Raw genomic sequence first — 16785 nt, 5'->3', positions numbered from 1 at the left:
TATAAACAGGTTTAACAGAGTTACAGAGAGAACGACATGATGATGTTTAATGTTGATCATGTAGATGTGCTCTCTCTCCTCTTCCATCATGTGTTTCACTGCTCCATCTGTCACTTATAACATATATGACCTAATTATGTAATACGGTCGCTGTGGTTAAAAGTACAGAGTCTGATACTCAACCCTATAGCCAGATTCTGTTTAATACTGTGGTGGTGAGGAGAGACCCTCTCTTATGATTGTAAAGGGCTTCAGGTGAACAGTTATACACAATAAAGCTCTATAGAAATGCCTCTTTCATTCATTCATTCATTCATTAGAGCCTCAGAGGAAAGTCTTCACTTCACACACACAACAAGATGAAAACCTGCCGCATCTCTAACCAGAACATCACACCAGCATCACTCTTATTAAGGGTTCTGTTCAACACTTTATTCCACACACATGTTTAAGGTCAAAGGTCTCTCTCTAAGGAAAGTCTGCAGCTTCTGTTCAAATATTGGATTTGAGAGGAGAACTTCACCTGTGTTTATTTTAGAGAGTGGTGAGAATTCCTCCAGAGGAAAATCTTCTCATGTTTGTCAATAAATATTAACAGAATAAATACACACTAACAGTCAGTGATGAATGGTGTGTTCACAGCCCTAAATCAAGTATTTCATATCGAGGGAAGATTAAAAACGGTCACTGAATATATAAGTCTTTTATTAATTAACACAAATGTATAAATTGTTCCTAACCATGTAGACACCACTGCACTAGCTTAGATCTCTTAATGACAGAGGAACTGCGCAAGGGCTGATGGGAGATTTTGGAAAATAACCAGATAAAGACACAGACAGAGATACATGAAGAACCATAAGAGCCATGACCCCTTCAGATCTAAAACATGTTTCAGGATGAATGAGAAGATGAAGACTACAGTTAGACTTGCTTTCATTGTTTCATACATCCTGTGTGTGCATGTTAAACACCCATTCATGAACAAATACACACAACTCTATTAGAAACACACACACACAGACAGACACATACACACACACAGATAGAATAATCCTAGAGTTTTGTCAGGTGTACGGTGATGTTGTGTAGCAGACGTGTGAAGCTGCGATCATGATCGACCTCAACAGCTGAAACAAAACAACACATGAGAACAACAACACACCAACAGGTGTATACAGAAGTTCAACACAAGTTGTGATGTGATATCTGTCTCTCCTCAGATGTAAACCTCAAAGGACTCATAGTTTCTGTGACAGCGACTGAACACATCAGCACACGAATGGACTTAAAAACCTCATGGTTAAGCCTGTATGATCTCTCACTGACATGAGCCGTATGATAAATCACACACACGGTCAATGATACTGAGATTACAGACGCACAATGATGATTTCAGATTAACCGTCATCTGGATTCATTTACAGAGGGACAGAGATGAGATATCTAATCTAATGAAGCCAATAGTGTTCTCTCTTTCTCTCTCTCTCTCTAATAATAAAACAGTTTGTCATGCCATTTTGCGGTGTACCCAACCAATTTACTGCTACATCGATGTTTCATGCCAAATCACTATATTTCCTTGTTTAAAATGTACAGCAAGATGCAGTTTCTTTCCAAAACGCTATTAATCCCGAACTTCTTTTTAACCTAAAAGTGATATGTACTCTCAACCAATCAGAATGCGCTTGTTAGTGGTATTTGTAGTTGTTAATTCTTAATTATTTATTGTATGTGGTGGAAAAAATTGAAAGATGAAATTCAAAAAGTTTATTTATTTTACGATTTAGTTTGTTACTATTTATTTGATTTGGCTCTTATTTATATCATGCATTTACGTTTATTTGATCTATTTTAATTTGTAGTATGAGTCCCTGAGTCCCTGATGTCATATGTTTCATGTTCTCTTGTTTGTTTGTTTTTAAAAGAAATTAACCAAAACATTTTTGAAAAAGGGTTGAATTTGAATTTATAATCGACAATATTGTTGTTTCATTTACCAATCATTGTTCAACATGTTCAGACTGAGCCAACAGACCGAATTTGTTTTTGGAAAAGAGCTCTTCATATATATATATATATATATATATATATATCGGTTTGTGGTCTACTTGATCAGTAATAATGGGTATTGACATCGGGCCTGAAGAACACATATCGTTTGACTCCTCTCACGCGCACACGTTTTTATACCATTCTTTATTTTTATGCATCAATGCAGAATAATTCACATCAGCATCACAGTGATATTCAACAGCTCTACAGAGCAACCAAACAAAACACAAAAGTACACTTTCACCCCTTCAAGCAAACACACATCACATTAGCCGCACATCAATGATGTGATTTTCACTATTAATATTCAAAACCTCTCTAATATTGCTGAGAGTCTCTGTACAGATAACTTAAAGAACTCCAAGCAGCTGATGTATTAATCCTGCGCTGCGGCTGGAGAGAGAAAGAGGTGTGATGAACAAAGAGACCCATAAATCTTTTTGGGCACTCTGATCACAAGGGTTTACAGCAAGAAATGACATCAAATTGAGTCATAGAAAACCCATTCTGAGACCAAGATACACACAGAACTCTTAAAACAAACGTCAGACCATCAGAACCCAGATGAAACATTCACGCTCAATCTGATTTCCTCAATCTGGTGTTCACGTTCTACCCCTGGCTCATCTATATCTTGTTTAACGCTTATGTACTTCTGAATTTTGAGGTGAAACCAGTAAGAAACAGTGTTTCTACAAATACCATCATCCTGTATTACAACAGATCTACAATCATTTAAAATCTTTTATTTACACTAGTGTGACAGTGTTTCTCAGACAGCAGAAGAACGTGAACGTGAAAGATGAGGAAGAAGAGTTAGATTAGCGCTACATAACAATGCAAACAGACATCAGGGTGGGTCGTCATCATGACAGCGAAACGGTGTCGCGCCCCTCAGAGAGATTCCATTAGTGACAGAATTTATTGAATGCAAAACGTTTCCTCGACCAGAGATCTGATCCTCTGAGATCCTCGCCAGGAACGGAGGCGGAACGTGAGAAAATAACAAGCGTAAACAAACACTGTCGACTGTGTAACTTTTATCGCTTTGGTCACACGGGGCGAGCGAGAGGGCACACACTCATTTGGAGAAAACACGCACACACACTCTCTCTCTCAAAGCGAGACACTCGATATGACTGCCAGAGATGTGATGCTGCCAGAACATGTTTAACACAAACACACACTAACACACACACTCTTCCAGGACTGACACAAATGCATCGCTTATACTAATAAAGTTATAAAAGCCTTATTGTCGTCACATGTTTGTGTCTTGTAGTCTGCAGTGACACGTGTGCATTCATTCTCCGCTGATCTACACGAGGTGACCACGACCTCTGAACTCAAGTGTGATAAATCATGAGAAAGACATGTTTCTGTGACATAGACTCATATCTCCTGTGCCATGTTTTTCATTGCAGCTGATGTGAGAGCTCATAGACTCGCCGTCGCCATGGTGATCCGAGGCCAAATGACCAATAGAATCCAGAGCATGACCATACCTGACGGGCTGTTGACACCACAAACACTTTCATTAAACACAGACGTTCACCATCAGAGGAATGAGAGAGACTTTAGGTCGGGTCTGGGATCAGTGAGCTTCTGAAGGCCCATATAACACAGATCGCAGAATTTAAAGGCTTTATGGGGCCTAACTTCTGTTGGTCAACTGAGAGTCAAAACAAACCCATAAGAAACAGAAGTGCAGAACACAAATTACAACACTGCTGCCGTCTCAATGACCCTGCTGAAAATAAAGATGACCATCATCATTCTTCTACAAACATATGAAGGGATTAAAACCAAACCAAGAGAGAAATCAAGAGCACACATGACATGACACTGAAGAAAACAATCAGAAATGACAGACAGGTCGCGTGTTTCTGTGATCTTACTGGGCTTCAAGTGTATCTGATGGGATTTCTCTTTAACCCGAACTGCTTGTAAAAGAGCTCGACTCCCAAATACTACAATTAAATCATTGGATAACTTCCTTCAGATTCATAAGGGTTAAAGGTGTGAACCTGACTGCTACATGAAGAAGAGACATTGAAATTCTCCTCACACACTCACACACTTTAAAATAAGGGTCAGTTTATCTCCAGAGAAACAGAAGTGTGTATAAAGACTCGCTCCAGCGCTTCTCTGTGCCGTTCTGAAGCCAGCTCCATTTTCCCAGCGGCTGAACCCGACAGGATAAAGAGAAAAGGACTGAAGTCATGTGAGGCCGAGAGTTTAACAGCGGGTTCTCTCACAGTAAAACACTTATTCCTTTACAGCTCTGATACGCTCCAGTCTATTTGTATTTGTATTGATGACCAACATCTGAGCAATATAAATGTACTCGGTTATAAAGAGTGATCAAGAGAGATTGCAGCAGTGTGTGTGTGTGTGTGTGTACGTGTTGTCAATAACGATGACATGTTCTAGACATTTTGACTTCATATGGATTCATCTTACAGCCAATTAGAAAGCAGAAATAGGGTTATGCGTGTCAAACTTCAAACTCTATTTAACACTGCACTTGGCAAAGAAAACTGGACACGCAGAAGAAAACAAGTCTGGAACCGGTGATGATAGTCATACAAACCTCTTCACGAGAGACTGCAAGCAAGTTTCCCCACAACACAAGCACAAACATTTTCATTCGCAAAATTAACTTGACATGAAACATCAGCTGATAGAAACCAGCGCCGTCCTCTCGGATTACACATGTGATGAAATGAATCAGGTTCATTAAAAGATTGTAGAATGTTTATGTCTTTTTGATAGATTTATTGGGGTTCACTGAACACATTGAATCTCACGACTCCAGCGAGACATTGCAGCGTAAAACTACTCCACTGTAGCTCTTCTCTTCAGACAGGAATGAGCCAATAGCGTTCGAGCGTGAGCAGTGACGGAAGGTTTTTATTGGTTGAAGGTATTGAATTAATACGCCTTTACTGAGTCAATTGGGTCTGAGTCAATTGGGTCAAAATGAGATTGAATCAATCTCTGAATGTTCATGTCATGATCTAATATTCTCTGTGTCACAATAGTGCATGTCTAATTAAATCATATTAATGACTTGGTTGAATTAAATTCTAAATGTTTTTGTTAACAAATTATATTTAAAACAATAATGTATGAAACCTTTTTTGCTTCAGTCATTATTGGTATACTGTCAAAGCTGGCAGCATAATCATATCATGTGTGTTCATCATATACAGTGAATCTCTTCTGATTACATCGCTGATCAGAGACCCAGCAGCATTTAACACAAGAAGGTTTGATTTGAGAGGAAGTGTGTCTGGATGAGCTTTAATGGACGCTGGTGTTTTCTACAGCGGTGTTCAGAAGATGCTGATCCAGCACTGAATCTACAGCAGCACGACTAAAAGATGATGTGTTTGCACTTTACAAACACAGATGATAAACACACCACATCTTTCTTCATGGCCTCACAACAACAAACACACACAGACCAAACCCTTCAGTCTAACAGACAGTCATGTGTTCTTATGGGCCACATCATTTCATAAAAAAAGCTTTTGCTCACTCCATCAACACCCAGAGACAGATCAAACTACAGCCTGTTCACACATTCAGACATCACCTTTAACACCAAACAGACAGAGAGAGAGAGAACAGTGTAAAGAATCCTGTCTGGATTTAAAACCATATTAAGAAACGTGTGTGCGGTCTTGTGCGTGCGCAGATAAAACACACACATGTGTAGTGCCCAGACTCTCTTTCCCTTGTGTTTTAAAGTGTAATAAAACCATTCTTCATTGATTTTAAATGCTCTAAACTACAAACATCTGTGCAGCAGAAAGAGTCTGACAGAGAGAAGACTTCCCAAAACAAAATCATCTCATACCCACAATGCACCTGGGTAATAACCCTATTGTACATCATACTGTACATCTAAAGGCTGTAAATGATTTTTATCACAGAGATTGATAACAGCCCAGAACCTGATCAACACAATAACTGTAATAATGTCAAGTCTCTCTGACATACGACTGACATAAAAGAATATAACTGTGACAGACAAGATAAATCACGGCTTTAATAAAATGAAGGATAAGGGCCGTTCACATTTCAGTAGCAAAACGAACAGAAGTCATTTACAAGAAATACAGCTGAAAATAATAAGGCATGTTTCAACACCAGACTTCCTGAGTTTGTGTTTCTTGTTGTTAATTCTGGTGAAATATAAATGTGTATTCATGAGCTAAAACCTTCTGTCACCAGAGATAAATCACTACACTGTCCCAAGATCTCTAAAAGATGAAAGGACTGACTTCTGTCACCTGCAGGTCCCTTCTGACATTCTGTTTACACCTGTAAGTGAAGTGAACTGTGTCGTTCAATCACAGTCTTCTGAACTTCCCCTGCACTTGTTTTCATGCAAGCAGACTTTAACAAAGAGCTTCAGCAAAAACTAACACAAGTGGGCCGGTCTCCAAACCATCGTTGTAGCTTGCAGTTGTCTTCAAAACAACACCAATTAACACTCACACCTCAAGCATTGAACCCGTAGGGGACGTGTGAAACGCAACAGTGTCTTGAGTTCCCTGACCGTCATCATGAGCTTCAGAAGGTTAAATGGATTCATGGAGGTGTAGAGAATCCCTGAGGAATCAAAGTGGGTCAATGGTGAAGATGTGTTCAATAGCAGCTTATTTTAATTGAGCTCCAGTCTCTCTAGTTCACTCTTAGCTCTTATTTTCAAGGCAATGTAAATTAATTTCCAACAGCGCAACAACAACCCATCCTTCATTAACATACACATGAGGCCTTAGAAAATAAAGCTGAATTCAACTTTCCTCTAAACTACTGTTCAGTCAACACATCTGCTTGTGTTTATTGAGTCATATCAGACCCCAGATTACCAACCTCAGAACCACCAAACAATATAAAATATAAATTGTGATTTTCTCACATATACGCGTCCATCTATGAGGAAAAGAAAAGTCATAATGTGTGTGGATAAACGGCAGGTCTGTAAAGTGCCGTCACACGTGAAGAATAAATGGAGCAGTGTAGCGCGCGTGTGTTACAGTTGTGAACGTCCACTACACAGAGCTCCTTGTGTGTCAGAAGTGCATTTGGTGTTGTGCGTGTTCGTGTGTAAAGTTTATTATTATTTATTTTCATTTATTTCATCTTTGCAATTAATAGTTGGCCTAGTTTTGCCTGTGAACTGTAAACCTCTGTAGCACCTCTGCTATAAGCAAACAAAGTCAACATACAGCCCTGCAGTTAGTATTTGTGCTTTTTTAGGGGGGCGGGGGGTGTCATCTCCATCTTAAAGGAGCGGAGTTTCCCCAGTCGTCTCTACAAAGCCCATCATGAGGTCTTTCTTCTTCTGCTCGGGTTAAAGCAGTGATGTCTCTGGTTGGGTTCACGCTGGGCAGATCATTGGCGTTCTGTAGCCCTCATGAAAAACCCCAGACATCGTTTTCATCTCATCTCTGTTTTATTTCTCTGCTCCTTCCATTATAGCTGCACGTTCTCTTCCTCTGCGTCTCTTTTATCTCCTCTCAGCAGGCGACTTGAAAGAAGCGTATGCTCAAACTCTTTGGACGCGGGAAAACTCAACGTCCTCAAAGTAAAATAAAATACTCAAGAACTCTTACTAAACTGACACCCCTGCTATCTATCACTGTTGTCATGCTAAAATTACACGGGAAAAGTAAATTGTTTTTTTACTGGATAAATCCATCATAACATAAGAAAGAAACTACAATAAAAGGGTTAGGTTGTAGCTTCGGGGTTTAACGGAGGGGAACATGCATGTCACTGGCCTAAAAAAACAGAGACATCAATCAAAACGTCTACGATTCAATTTAGAAAATCAATCATGATAATATTTGACATTTTTAATCAGCCTGAAGGGCTTTAACAACAATGTGAAAAGACGTTCACAAGCCAATCGTGTTCCCTACTCAGATGTTATTCTTAATGAAACGCCATATGAAACGAGGGCAGAACTTCAAGCCATCAGGATCAGGTCAGGCAACATAGACAATCATTTCAGGGGCGAATCAAGTTATTTACAGACTACAGAGTCGTTTTTACAGATGAATCAATAAAACCCATTGCACATTGATTGTGAAATTTTTGCAGGTTAAAAAAATTAATACGACATCACGTTGTGATTTTCATTTAAAACATTATTGCAAGCAAAAAAAATAGTTTGTAGAGTGAAATTGTGAACCCATAACTAAATAAGTTAAACAGAGTTTAGTTAAACAACCATTTTGGTACACATCCATCAAAGATGCTAACACGTCCTGGAAAGAAGTGTTGTTCCTTCAGAAATATCCTTTCAGACTGTTCTTTTCAGCATTTGCATTTAAAAAAATCTCAAACTGGAATCTGCACAAATTCCCAAAGACAAGCAAGGCTGCAACATTTTCATTTCTTCAACAACACCCACGTAACGCAAGAGAAAGACAGCGTGAGTGAGCGCCTCTCCTCTGGGCCTCTGGTTATTGTATAAAAAGAAGGTTAAGCACCTCAAACTGAAATCTATCCTCATTCTCTATCAAACACCTCCGTCACATCTGAACGCTGTATCAATGAGCCATCGGCGTCTGTTAACACAACACGTCCACAAACCAAACCAGAGCGTCATGGGACAAAAACAGAACTTATACCCCCAGGACAACTAACAAGCCAATTGGTCACGGCCAATCATTCTTTTTCTGGCAGAAGTTCTTGTCATCAATCATAGGCTCAGATGCAGAAAGAGGGAAAATAAGGGGAAGCGAGCATTTTCCACGAGTCACCGAGGAGCTGTACGGGTCTTTAAATCACTTCCATCGCTTTTCAATTACACGCTGCAATTTACCGCCAGGGCCAATATGATGACCGAGGCCGGAGAGGACTGCAAACAGAGATGAAGAGACAGCATCTCAATACACAAAACAAGGTCAGGACAAAAGGCTGCCCCTGCAAAAGTGCCTTTAAAAAGAATTATGACAACACAACAGTGTGAACAGGTGCCATATTTACACTAAATGAGATTGTGTAGAACAACAGAAAGGATAGAAATAAGAGAATTATTACGAAATTAAGAGAGCAAATGAATGAATGAATGTTTATAACTGAATTTATGTTTGAAGACATTTAGTACTGTATGTTATGTTGTGTTGTTGTATTTTGTATGTACTACTGTGTGTTCATCTTGGCCAGGACACTCCAGTAAAACAGATTTTGAATCTCAATGAGTCTGGTCAAATATAACATCCAGTCTTGTTCATTAGATTATAGACACAATTATTTATCCATTAAATATCACAGTCACACACTCAGCTGTTAAGTTAAATGACACTTGAAAATGTCCATATTTGAACCAACCCAACATTTATCAGTATGCTGCTAACAGCTCAGTTTCTGATAGGGTGAAATGAAATAACAGTCTCAGGTCTCTGTATATTATTCAGAATGAAAGTCATGTAAAAGCCAGTGGGTATGACCGGTGTCGTAAAACTCTATTCAGTAGAATCAGGGTCAGATTTACTCAAGCAGTTTAGATAGATGATCGGCTCTTCCTATTGGCTTCCTGCATAACACAATAACTTCCATAGAGAAAAAAATCATCAACATAACCAAACCATGACTAAATGAAACCTACACCAGCAAACACATAATAGTGTTTGTTTAACCTGCCTCAGATGAGGGTGTTCAAGTTAAACTAGAATCTAGATTACTAGATTAAAGAAAAAAACATTCAGATGTGAATTCCTGAAGAGTTTTAGAAGAACTGAGGTTCTCTCTCACTCCACATCTCACAATCCAATTTGCTCCTGATCAAACACAGCATGTACTTTCAATTTCCCTATAAAACTCCTGAAATTGTGAGAGCAGTTTGACTTTTCTGTCATGCGCTACATTAAACTGCATTTTATCCATCAAGACGCACAGCGTGAGGAAGGACAGAGCTGAATCTATCAGAATCACATCTCACACCATTAACACTGAATTACAAACCACTTTCACTTATGGTGCTCTTCCACTGCATGATACCGTCAGGTTTAGTACGACTCGACTCGGCTCGGCTCATTTCACTTCGGATCACTTTGCTTTTCCACAGCAGTTTAGTAGGTTCAAAGTGGGTGGGGATTATAAACTTATCCTCATGGTTGCGCTGCCTCTACTACCAGCATCATTGTGAACGTGACAAACAGAAGCACAACACAGGAGTAATGGAGCATATTGATGGCGGATGGCAACAAAACAAAATACTGCTAAAATACCAAAGAGTTTAGGAAATCTTAAAGAAAAGAGCAGACAACTATCATTTGATTTGCTCGACAGCGCATGAGGGTAAGCTAATGTAGCATTTAGCATTGCGTTAAGGGTCTCAATCTCTATTTTACTGTCACACAGGAAATGCAAATGTTACATACTAAAATGTGTATCATGTGACTTCATATTACAGCAGAGAAAACACCACGAGAAAGAGTTATTCAGGGTCCCCTGAGAAGTGTTCATGGACTGTTTGATGAATGGGTTCTGTCATTATGACACCGCATGTATCGCTGACACGCCTTCAATCACGTCTAATTAGCAAAAACAGCTCTTTCTTTCAGACGCCTACTTTCACCATAAACACCGCAGAACATCAGCGTGAGGAAGAAATGAATTGTTTTCCTGACAACAAGATGAAGTTAGCAGAATTCCCATCAGCAGAATGTTCATCTGTCAGCGATACACATCCCTGATCTCCTGCGTGTGCGTTTATTAAAAATTCATGCAAAATGGTTCATTTATTTAGTGACCAATGAGAACGCAGGACTCCGAGCTCACATTTAAATCTCAATGGAAATGAGCGCAGAAAAACACCTGCAAGGACCTGCCTGGCTCTTCCCATCAGTCACTGAGGCAATATTCAGAAAGAAAAACCTCCTGGAGGTTCACAGCGGGAACGACTTAATCATGATGATGTATTTTACATATCAGAGGAAGGATGATCATTATTCACAAACAACAGATGAGCTTCTGACCTGTTACTGCTGTTGTGGTAAAACTAAAGAAGAAAAAGAAACAAGTATACCAAAACTAAAAATGTGCGTTCAACAACTATTGGTGACACCTCACCTCACCTCACCTCGTCCTGCCTCTATAAAGGTCAAGGGTCAATCAAAGCTCCTGTCCATAAAGCTTATGGTGAGGAAAGACCAGTTTATCATCTGTCATTCATCTCCCTTCATGGCAGCATACGTGTCTGTGACGCACCAAACAAAAACACATTGATGTCAGCTTGACTGATCTTAAAGCATCATTGGTAAGAGGCCAGACGAGTGTGAAGATTACTTTAGATAATCGGGTTCACGCGCAAAGTTTAATGAGGAAAACTGTACAAACTGTAAAGAATGTCATTAGTTTGCTCTTATTCACTTCATTGAACAGAACGAGCATTATCACAGTTATACCCAATCTGTGACCTAAAGAAAAACACTGCCTTGTTTGACAGCCCTCCATTAAATAAGACCAAAGTGTTTAGACGTTAGAGCTGGGCGGTGCACTGAAAAGTGGATCATCCATATAATGTTTTATATCATTTGATATTGATTATTGAAACATAGCCTTTATTGAGACCAGTTTGAATTTTAATCAAATTTTCCCAATTTTAATTGTTTAACTGTCAAGTGTTTTATGTTCATATTGGAGAAGAATCGAATCGCTTGAAAGTTTTAAAAGGCAAACTTTAAAATGCATACAAACTATAAACTTTTGTGATGACGAATAACCACGATGTCTTGTATAGAGATATACTGTATATACGCTGTTAAATAGTTGATGTGTGTCACTCATGCTGCATGGATGCACCTGCGCAGTCATAGATGAACACGGTCTCATGATTAATCATCTCTCTGTAAAAACTCAATCCAAACTTGCTGGTTGCAAACCTTTGCTATTTGTCAAAACAATGCTGGCACTGTCTAGGAAAATAAAAGCCTGTTTATGATCCAGTGACTGTGCATGATAAACTTCATGTCTTCACAGCGTTACATGTTAAGTGTAGAGTCTAATATTGAACATTTTTTCTATCGTTATTGATAAAGGTGTATCGTCGATACATATCGTCATGGTAATGCCCAGCCCTATCAGAAATATAATTACAAATAAAGGCAGTGATGGCTCTTCCCCCAAAGATGAACAGTTCTATTCATTATTACAAACACTCATACAACCAAACCAAAGATCAATTACAACAAATTAGTTTACACACAATTTCAGAGAAACAAACAACATTTATGCATTTGGCAGATGCTTTTATCCACAGTGACTTACATTACATTTGTATCACAGTATGTGCCCTGTGACTGAACCCATGATCTCAGCGCCATGCTCTAACCACTGAGCTACAGGAAAGGTAAACTGTATTGAATATTTAATGTTTCAATCTTATGTTGCTTTGTTGTATTTAAAGGTTAAACAGAAGACTCCACAGAGTGCTTTTGTGGCAAAACACATCAGAGGTTGTCCAAGTAAAATTTCATCCAAGTTGAATGTTTAACTGCCCTGAAACATCTCTTCAAGCGTGATCAGATGGACAGAAAGGCTGCAATGGGCTCTGGAGTGAAACCATTAGCAGGTAGATGAGAAATCAGGTGCTGTAAGAGCCCAGAAGGTCCACCATCATCAAATTAAACCAATTAATCACTGTTTTATAGACAGCTAACGCTTCTCCTACATTATTCATGGCCTCATTCTGCGCAACCCAACAACATTTAGTGAAGAGGGTGAACAGCAATGAAATCCATCCAGGACAACCAACAGATGTTCACTTTCTCAAGACAAATCATCCAATAATCCACATAATGATGCAGTCGAGCATCTCACACGCTGACAGAGTCAGAACTCAAGTGGACAACTGAACCTTTGTCTCTCTGAAAACACACCTGCCTCAAAGGAACATTTGTAAACCACTGACTGCATGCTTCTCTAGCTCGTGTGCATCTGATGAGCGGTTGGGTTACTTCACCTGCAGGTTGGGTTGTGCTGTCAACACAACAACACAACACAACACAACACAAACCCTGAACTGATGAAAGGACTGCCCTCAATCCCAACATTCTGCACAGACACGTTTCAAAAGAAAACCAGAGAGGAGCAATAACCAGCAGTAAGAGATCTCTATTCACCCACACCACAGAAGAAATAATCCAGCTTGACCCGTGTCTTTCAGAGCAATGACCCGTCTCAAGAAGAGTCTGACAGAGTCAAATGTTATATTCAAAAGGACAAACATGTCTTCTCAAAGCAAACAGGAAGGGTTCAACTAAATCCTGCTGGAATTTTCCATCCCTTTCTCAGCCAAAGTTTCTGAAGATTTCCTCAAGACCAAACCACAAGACTTTAACACACAAATACAGACTTCACGGCTGTTTCTAAGACACTCTTCATCACTCAGCACATGTTCTCTCTTTGGTTTGTTTCCTTTTTTCCTGTTTCCAACCCCTAACCCTAAACAGCAATCATTCTATTAATGCTAATCAAGAATCTATAAATTTCAAACAATCTGCAAATCCAGTAAAATAACCGCAGTTTATATAACATTCATCATACAAATGCAGTGAAGAAACGAACTCACTTGTGCAGCTTTAATGGGTGTTCTTGGGGTAAAACTTTGCTGATAAATCCAACACTTGTGACAGTGTAATTAAGTCAGAATGCACCTGCACCCTTCCCCACTTATTAAGGTCAATTAATTACAAAAGAAATATGTTTTTAAAGGAAAGAATTTAAATATCAATAGATTGATTCATTTGTAATGAATCTAAAATGAAATTCTAGAATTGTGTCAACAAACAAAAACTTAATTTCACCTTCTAACTGAAGACAAAGATCTTCTCCCCAAACAACAACAACACATGACCTCTGTGACACATTAGTGTCTGCAAGTACACATGATGTTTATTACTCACAGTGACTCTAACGGTAAAGATTTGTAAAACTGACGAGGACATGAAGCGTTACACACTACACAAAATACACCCAAACACATACACAGACTGTATGTGTGCGTCTGTTAGACAGCTGTAGGCAGAGAGAACATGGGTTCACGCATCACACAGGGGACAGAGACCGCGTGCGTGCGTGTGCCACAGATTTGACCCGTAAAACACAGTTGATATCCCACCAGCAGCCGGATGAAGCGTCAAATGCATGCTGTAAAAATGTCATTCAATCATTCTGCATGACACTGATGAGGATTAAGCTTGTTTTCAACATCACACACACCGCTAATGAGAGAGAGAGAGATAGGGACAGATAGAGAGAGAGAGAGAGAGAGAGAGAGAGAGAGAGAGAGAGATAGAGAGAGATAGAGAGAGAGAGAGAGAGAGAGAGAGAGAGAGAGAGAGAGAGAGACAGAGAGAGAGAGAGACAGTCCTCACAGCACAAGCTAAAAATCTAAGCCCCAAAGAAAACAGTAACTTCACTAAAGTGCGATTACAAGAGGACTTTACATGAAGAGAGAGATTATAGCTGAACTTCAGTCTGACCTCAACAAAAAACACTAAAAAACGCTCTTATGAACTCGTTCTTCTTATGGTCACTTTCATGAAGACAATAAAACTATGTGTCAAGTTCAAGAAATGTCTATTTTAAAGTTGTCATTCATCAGTTGGGTTATAAGTGTTTTCTAACTCTCCTTGATTCTGAGACCTCAGAGAATTTTTTAGAAGACTTATCGTACAGAGACTTTAAAACTCCAGAAAACATTCAGGTTTGAAGAAGTGATTAAAGAATAAAGAGGAAATCATTTTTCATCCTGTTTCTACCCACTGATGGTTTTGCTAAAATCTCTCCTGTGATGTTGTATTTCGTTTGTGAAATTCACCTCAAGACACTCAATGTACCACATGATACTGATCTTCACGTCAGAATCAGAAAGAAACTTTCCTTTCATCCATTAAAAAATGATTCTCAGTGTGTACATGAGCCTGAACATCATACATCACACTGACCCCGTGCACTTCACCACACCAGAGGTCAAATCTCTTATTCTGATGACCATGGACGGATGGATGGAGAGAAGGAGGGAGGGAAGGAAGGATGGATGAAGGGATGGATGGATGGATGGATGGATGGATGGAGGGAAGGAAGGATGGAAGGAGGGAGAGAAGGATGGATGGATGGATGGATGGAGGGAGAGAAGGATGGATGGATACAAGTGCTCTACATTCCGATGTCAAATGTAAATCCCATCCTATGCAGCATCTGCTAAATTCCTTCCATGTAACATTCCTTCATTCCTTCATTCATTCCTTCATTCATTCCTTCATTCATTCCTTCATTCATTCATTCCTTCATTCATTCATTCCTTCATTCCTTCATTCCTTCATTCATTCCTTCATTCCTTCATTCCTTCATTCATTCCTTCATTCATTCCTTCATTCCTTCATTCATTCCTTCATTCCTTCATTCATTCCTTCATTCATTCCTTCATTCCTTCATTCATTCATTCCTTCATTCTTTCATTCCTTCATTCATTCCTTCATTTCTTCATTCCTTCATTCATTCCTTCATTCCTTCATTCTTTCATTCCTTCATTCATTCCTTCATTCCTTCATTCATTCCTTCATTCATTCCTTCATTCCTTCATTCTTTCATTCCTTCATTCTTTCATTCCTTCATTCATTCCTTCATTTCTTCATTCCTTCATTCATTCCTTCATTCCTTCATTCTTTCATTCCTTCATTCCTTCATTCATTCCTTCATTCCTTCATTCATTCCTTCATTCATTCATTCACTCATTCCTTCATTCCTTCATTCCTTCATTCATCATACAGTGACGTTACACTTACTATCCACTTACTCACATCCCAGTCAACATGATGCTGATTACCTTGTTAGAGACACTTTGCAGCACGGGTTAACCTTTCTGTCACCAAACCTGATCTGTACACCCTACACTAGTCTATCTGGTTAGTGAAGAAGACAACTGACGTTTGTTTAATCAGATGATGCGTTTCACAACCGCATCGAGTAGCGACACAACTCACCTTTACTCGCTCCGCCGAACCGGAAAACGGTGAGACCCGCGAACAGCACGAGCAGTGCTCGTCCTCGCCCCGCCATCACTTTCTGGGGTAAAAACTGAATAAATACACAAAACACACGCGAGTTATCCACCGTGATCTTCTCTGAGGTAAAGTTTGACTGACCGGAACCGCTGGAGCTGTTTTATACAAAAACGATCAACATTATCCTGTAAGATTCCGCGCTCCGCCGGCGCCGACAAATATACACTGATCCCCGGTAAGAGTCAAAGACGATACGGCGAGGGCTCCGGGTGATTTCTTGAACTTAAAGAACAGAAGGGGCTTATCGTGGAGGTATTGAGGCAATCCACGGACGCCCGAACCGACTCCAATACACCAGCGGCTGCAAGCGGACTGAAGACCGACCGGCGTTTCACTGAACGCGCGACGACTAGACGCGTTCAACAGATTTAACGACACCGTTACCGCAGTGGAGGATTCAACACGAGCAAACGTGTGAGAACCAGCCCGTGAAAACCAGGAGCGGATTATCACGGGATTCTGGATCGGGAAAGTCAAAAATCACAGCGTGAGTGATGCGCGTGCGCACCCGTGCAACCTCGAGTATAATAACCGAAAATCTTGTATTGTATTTACAAGATAACTTCTGATAACATTTAAATTAGTAAAATAATACCATTAAAATAACGCAATTGTTGGTCATGAAATGCTTTAA

General features: G+C 39.6%; 1 protein-coding gene across 7 annotated transcripts in view; it reads right to left on the bottom strand.

The window, feature by feature from the left end:
- The window catches only part of LOC130414143 (neogenin), a 46646-nt gene extending 30101 nt beyond the window's left edge, over positions 1-16545 (bottom strand). For 3 of the 7 annotated variants that reach the window (XM_056739878.1, XM_056739883.1, XM_056739882.1), the window contains exon 1: positions 16071-16544. In XM_056739878.1, coding sequence (XP_056595856.1) covers positions 16071-16146 — 76 coding nt within the window. In that variant the 5' untranslated portion in view covers positions 16147-16544. Of the gene's footprint in view, positions 1-16070 lie in introns of all 7 variants that reach the window. The other 4 variants (XM_056739881.1, XM_056739885.1, XM_056739879.1 and 1 more) reach the window with 3 other exon arrangements.
- Positions 16546-16785: the final 240 nt, after the last annotated feature.

This window comes from Triplophysa dalaica, chromosome 24 (genome assembly GCF_015846415.1).
Source record: "Triplophysa dalaica isolate WHDGS20190420 chromosome 24, ASM1584641v1, whole genome shotgun sequence".
In the NCBI taxonomy this organism is placed as follows: Eukaryota; Metazoa; Chordata; class Actinopteri; order Cypriniformes; family Nemacheilidae; genus Triplophysa; species Triplophysa dalaica.
The sequence above is the reverse complement of the archived record's forward strand: the minus strand, read 5'-3'. Positions and strand labels throughout refer to the sequence as shown.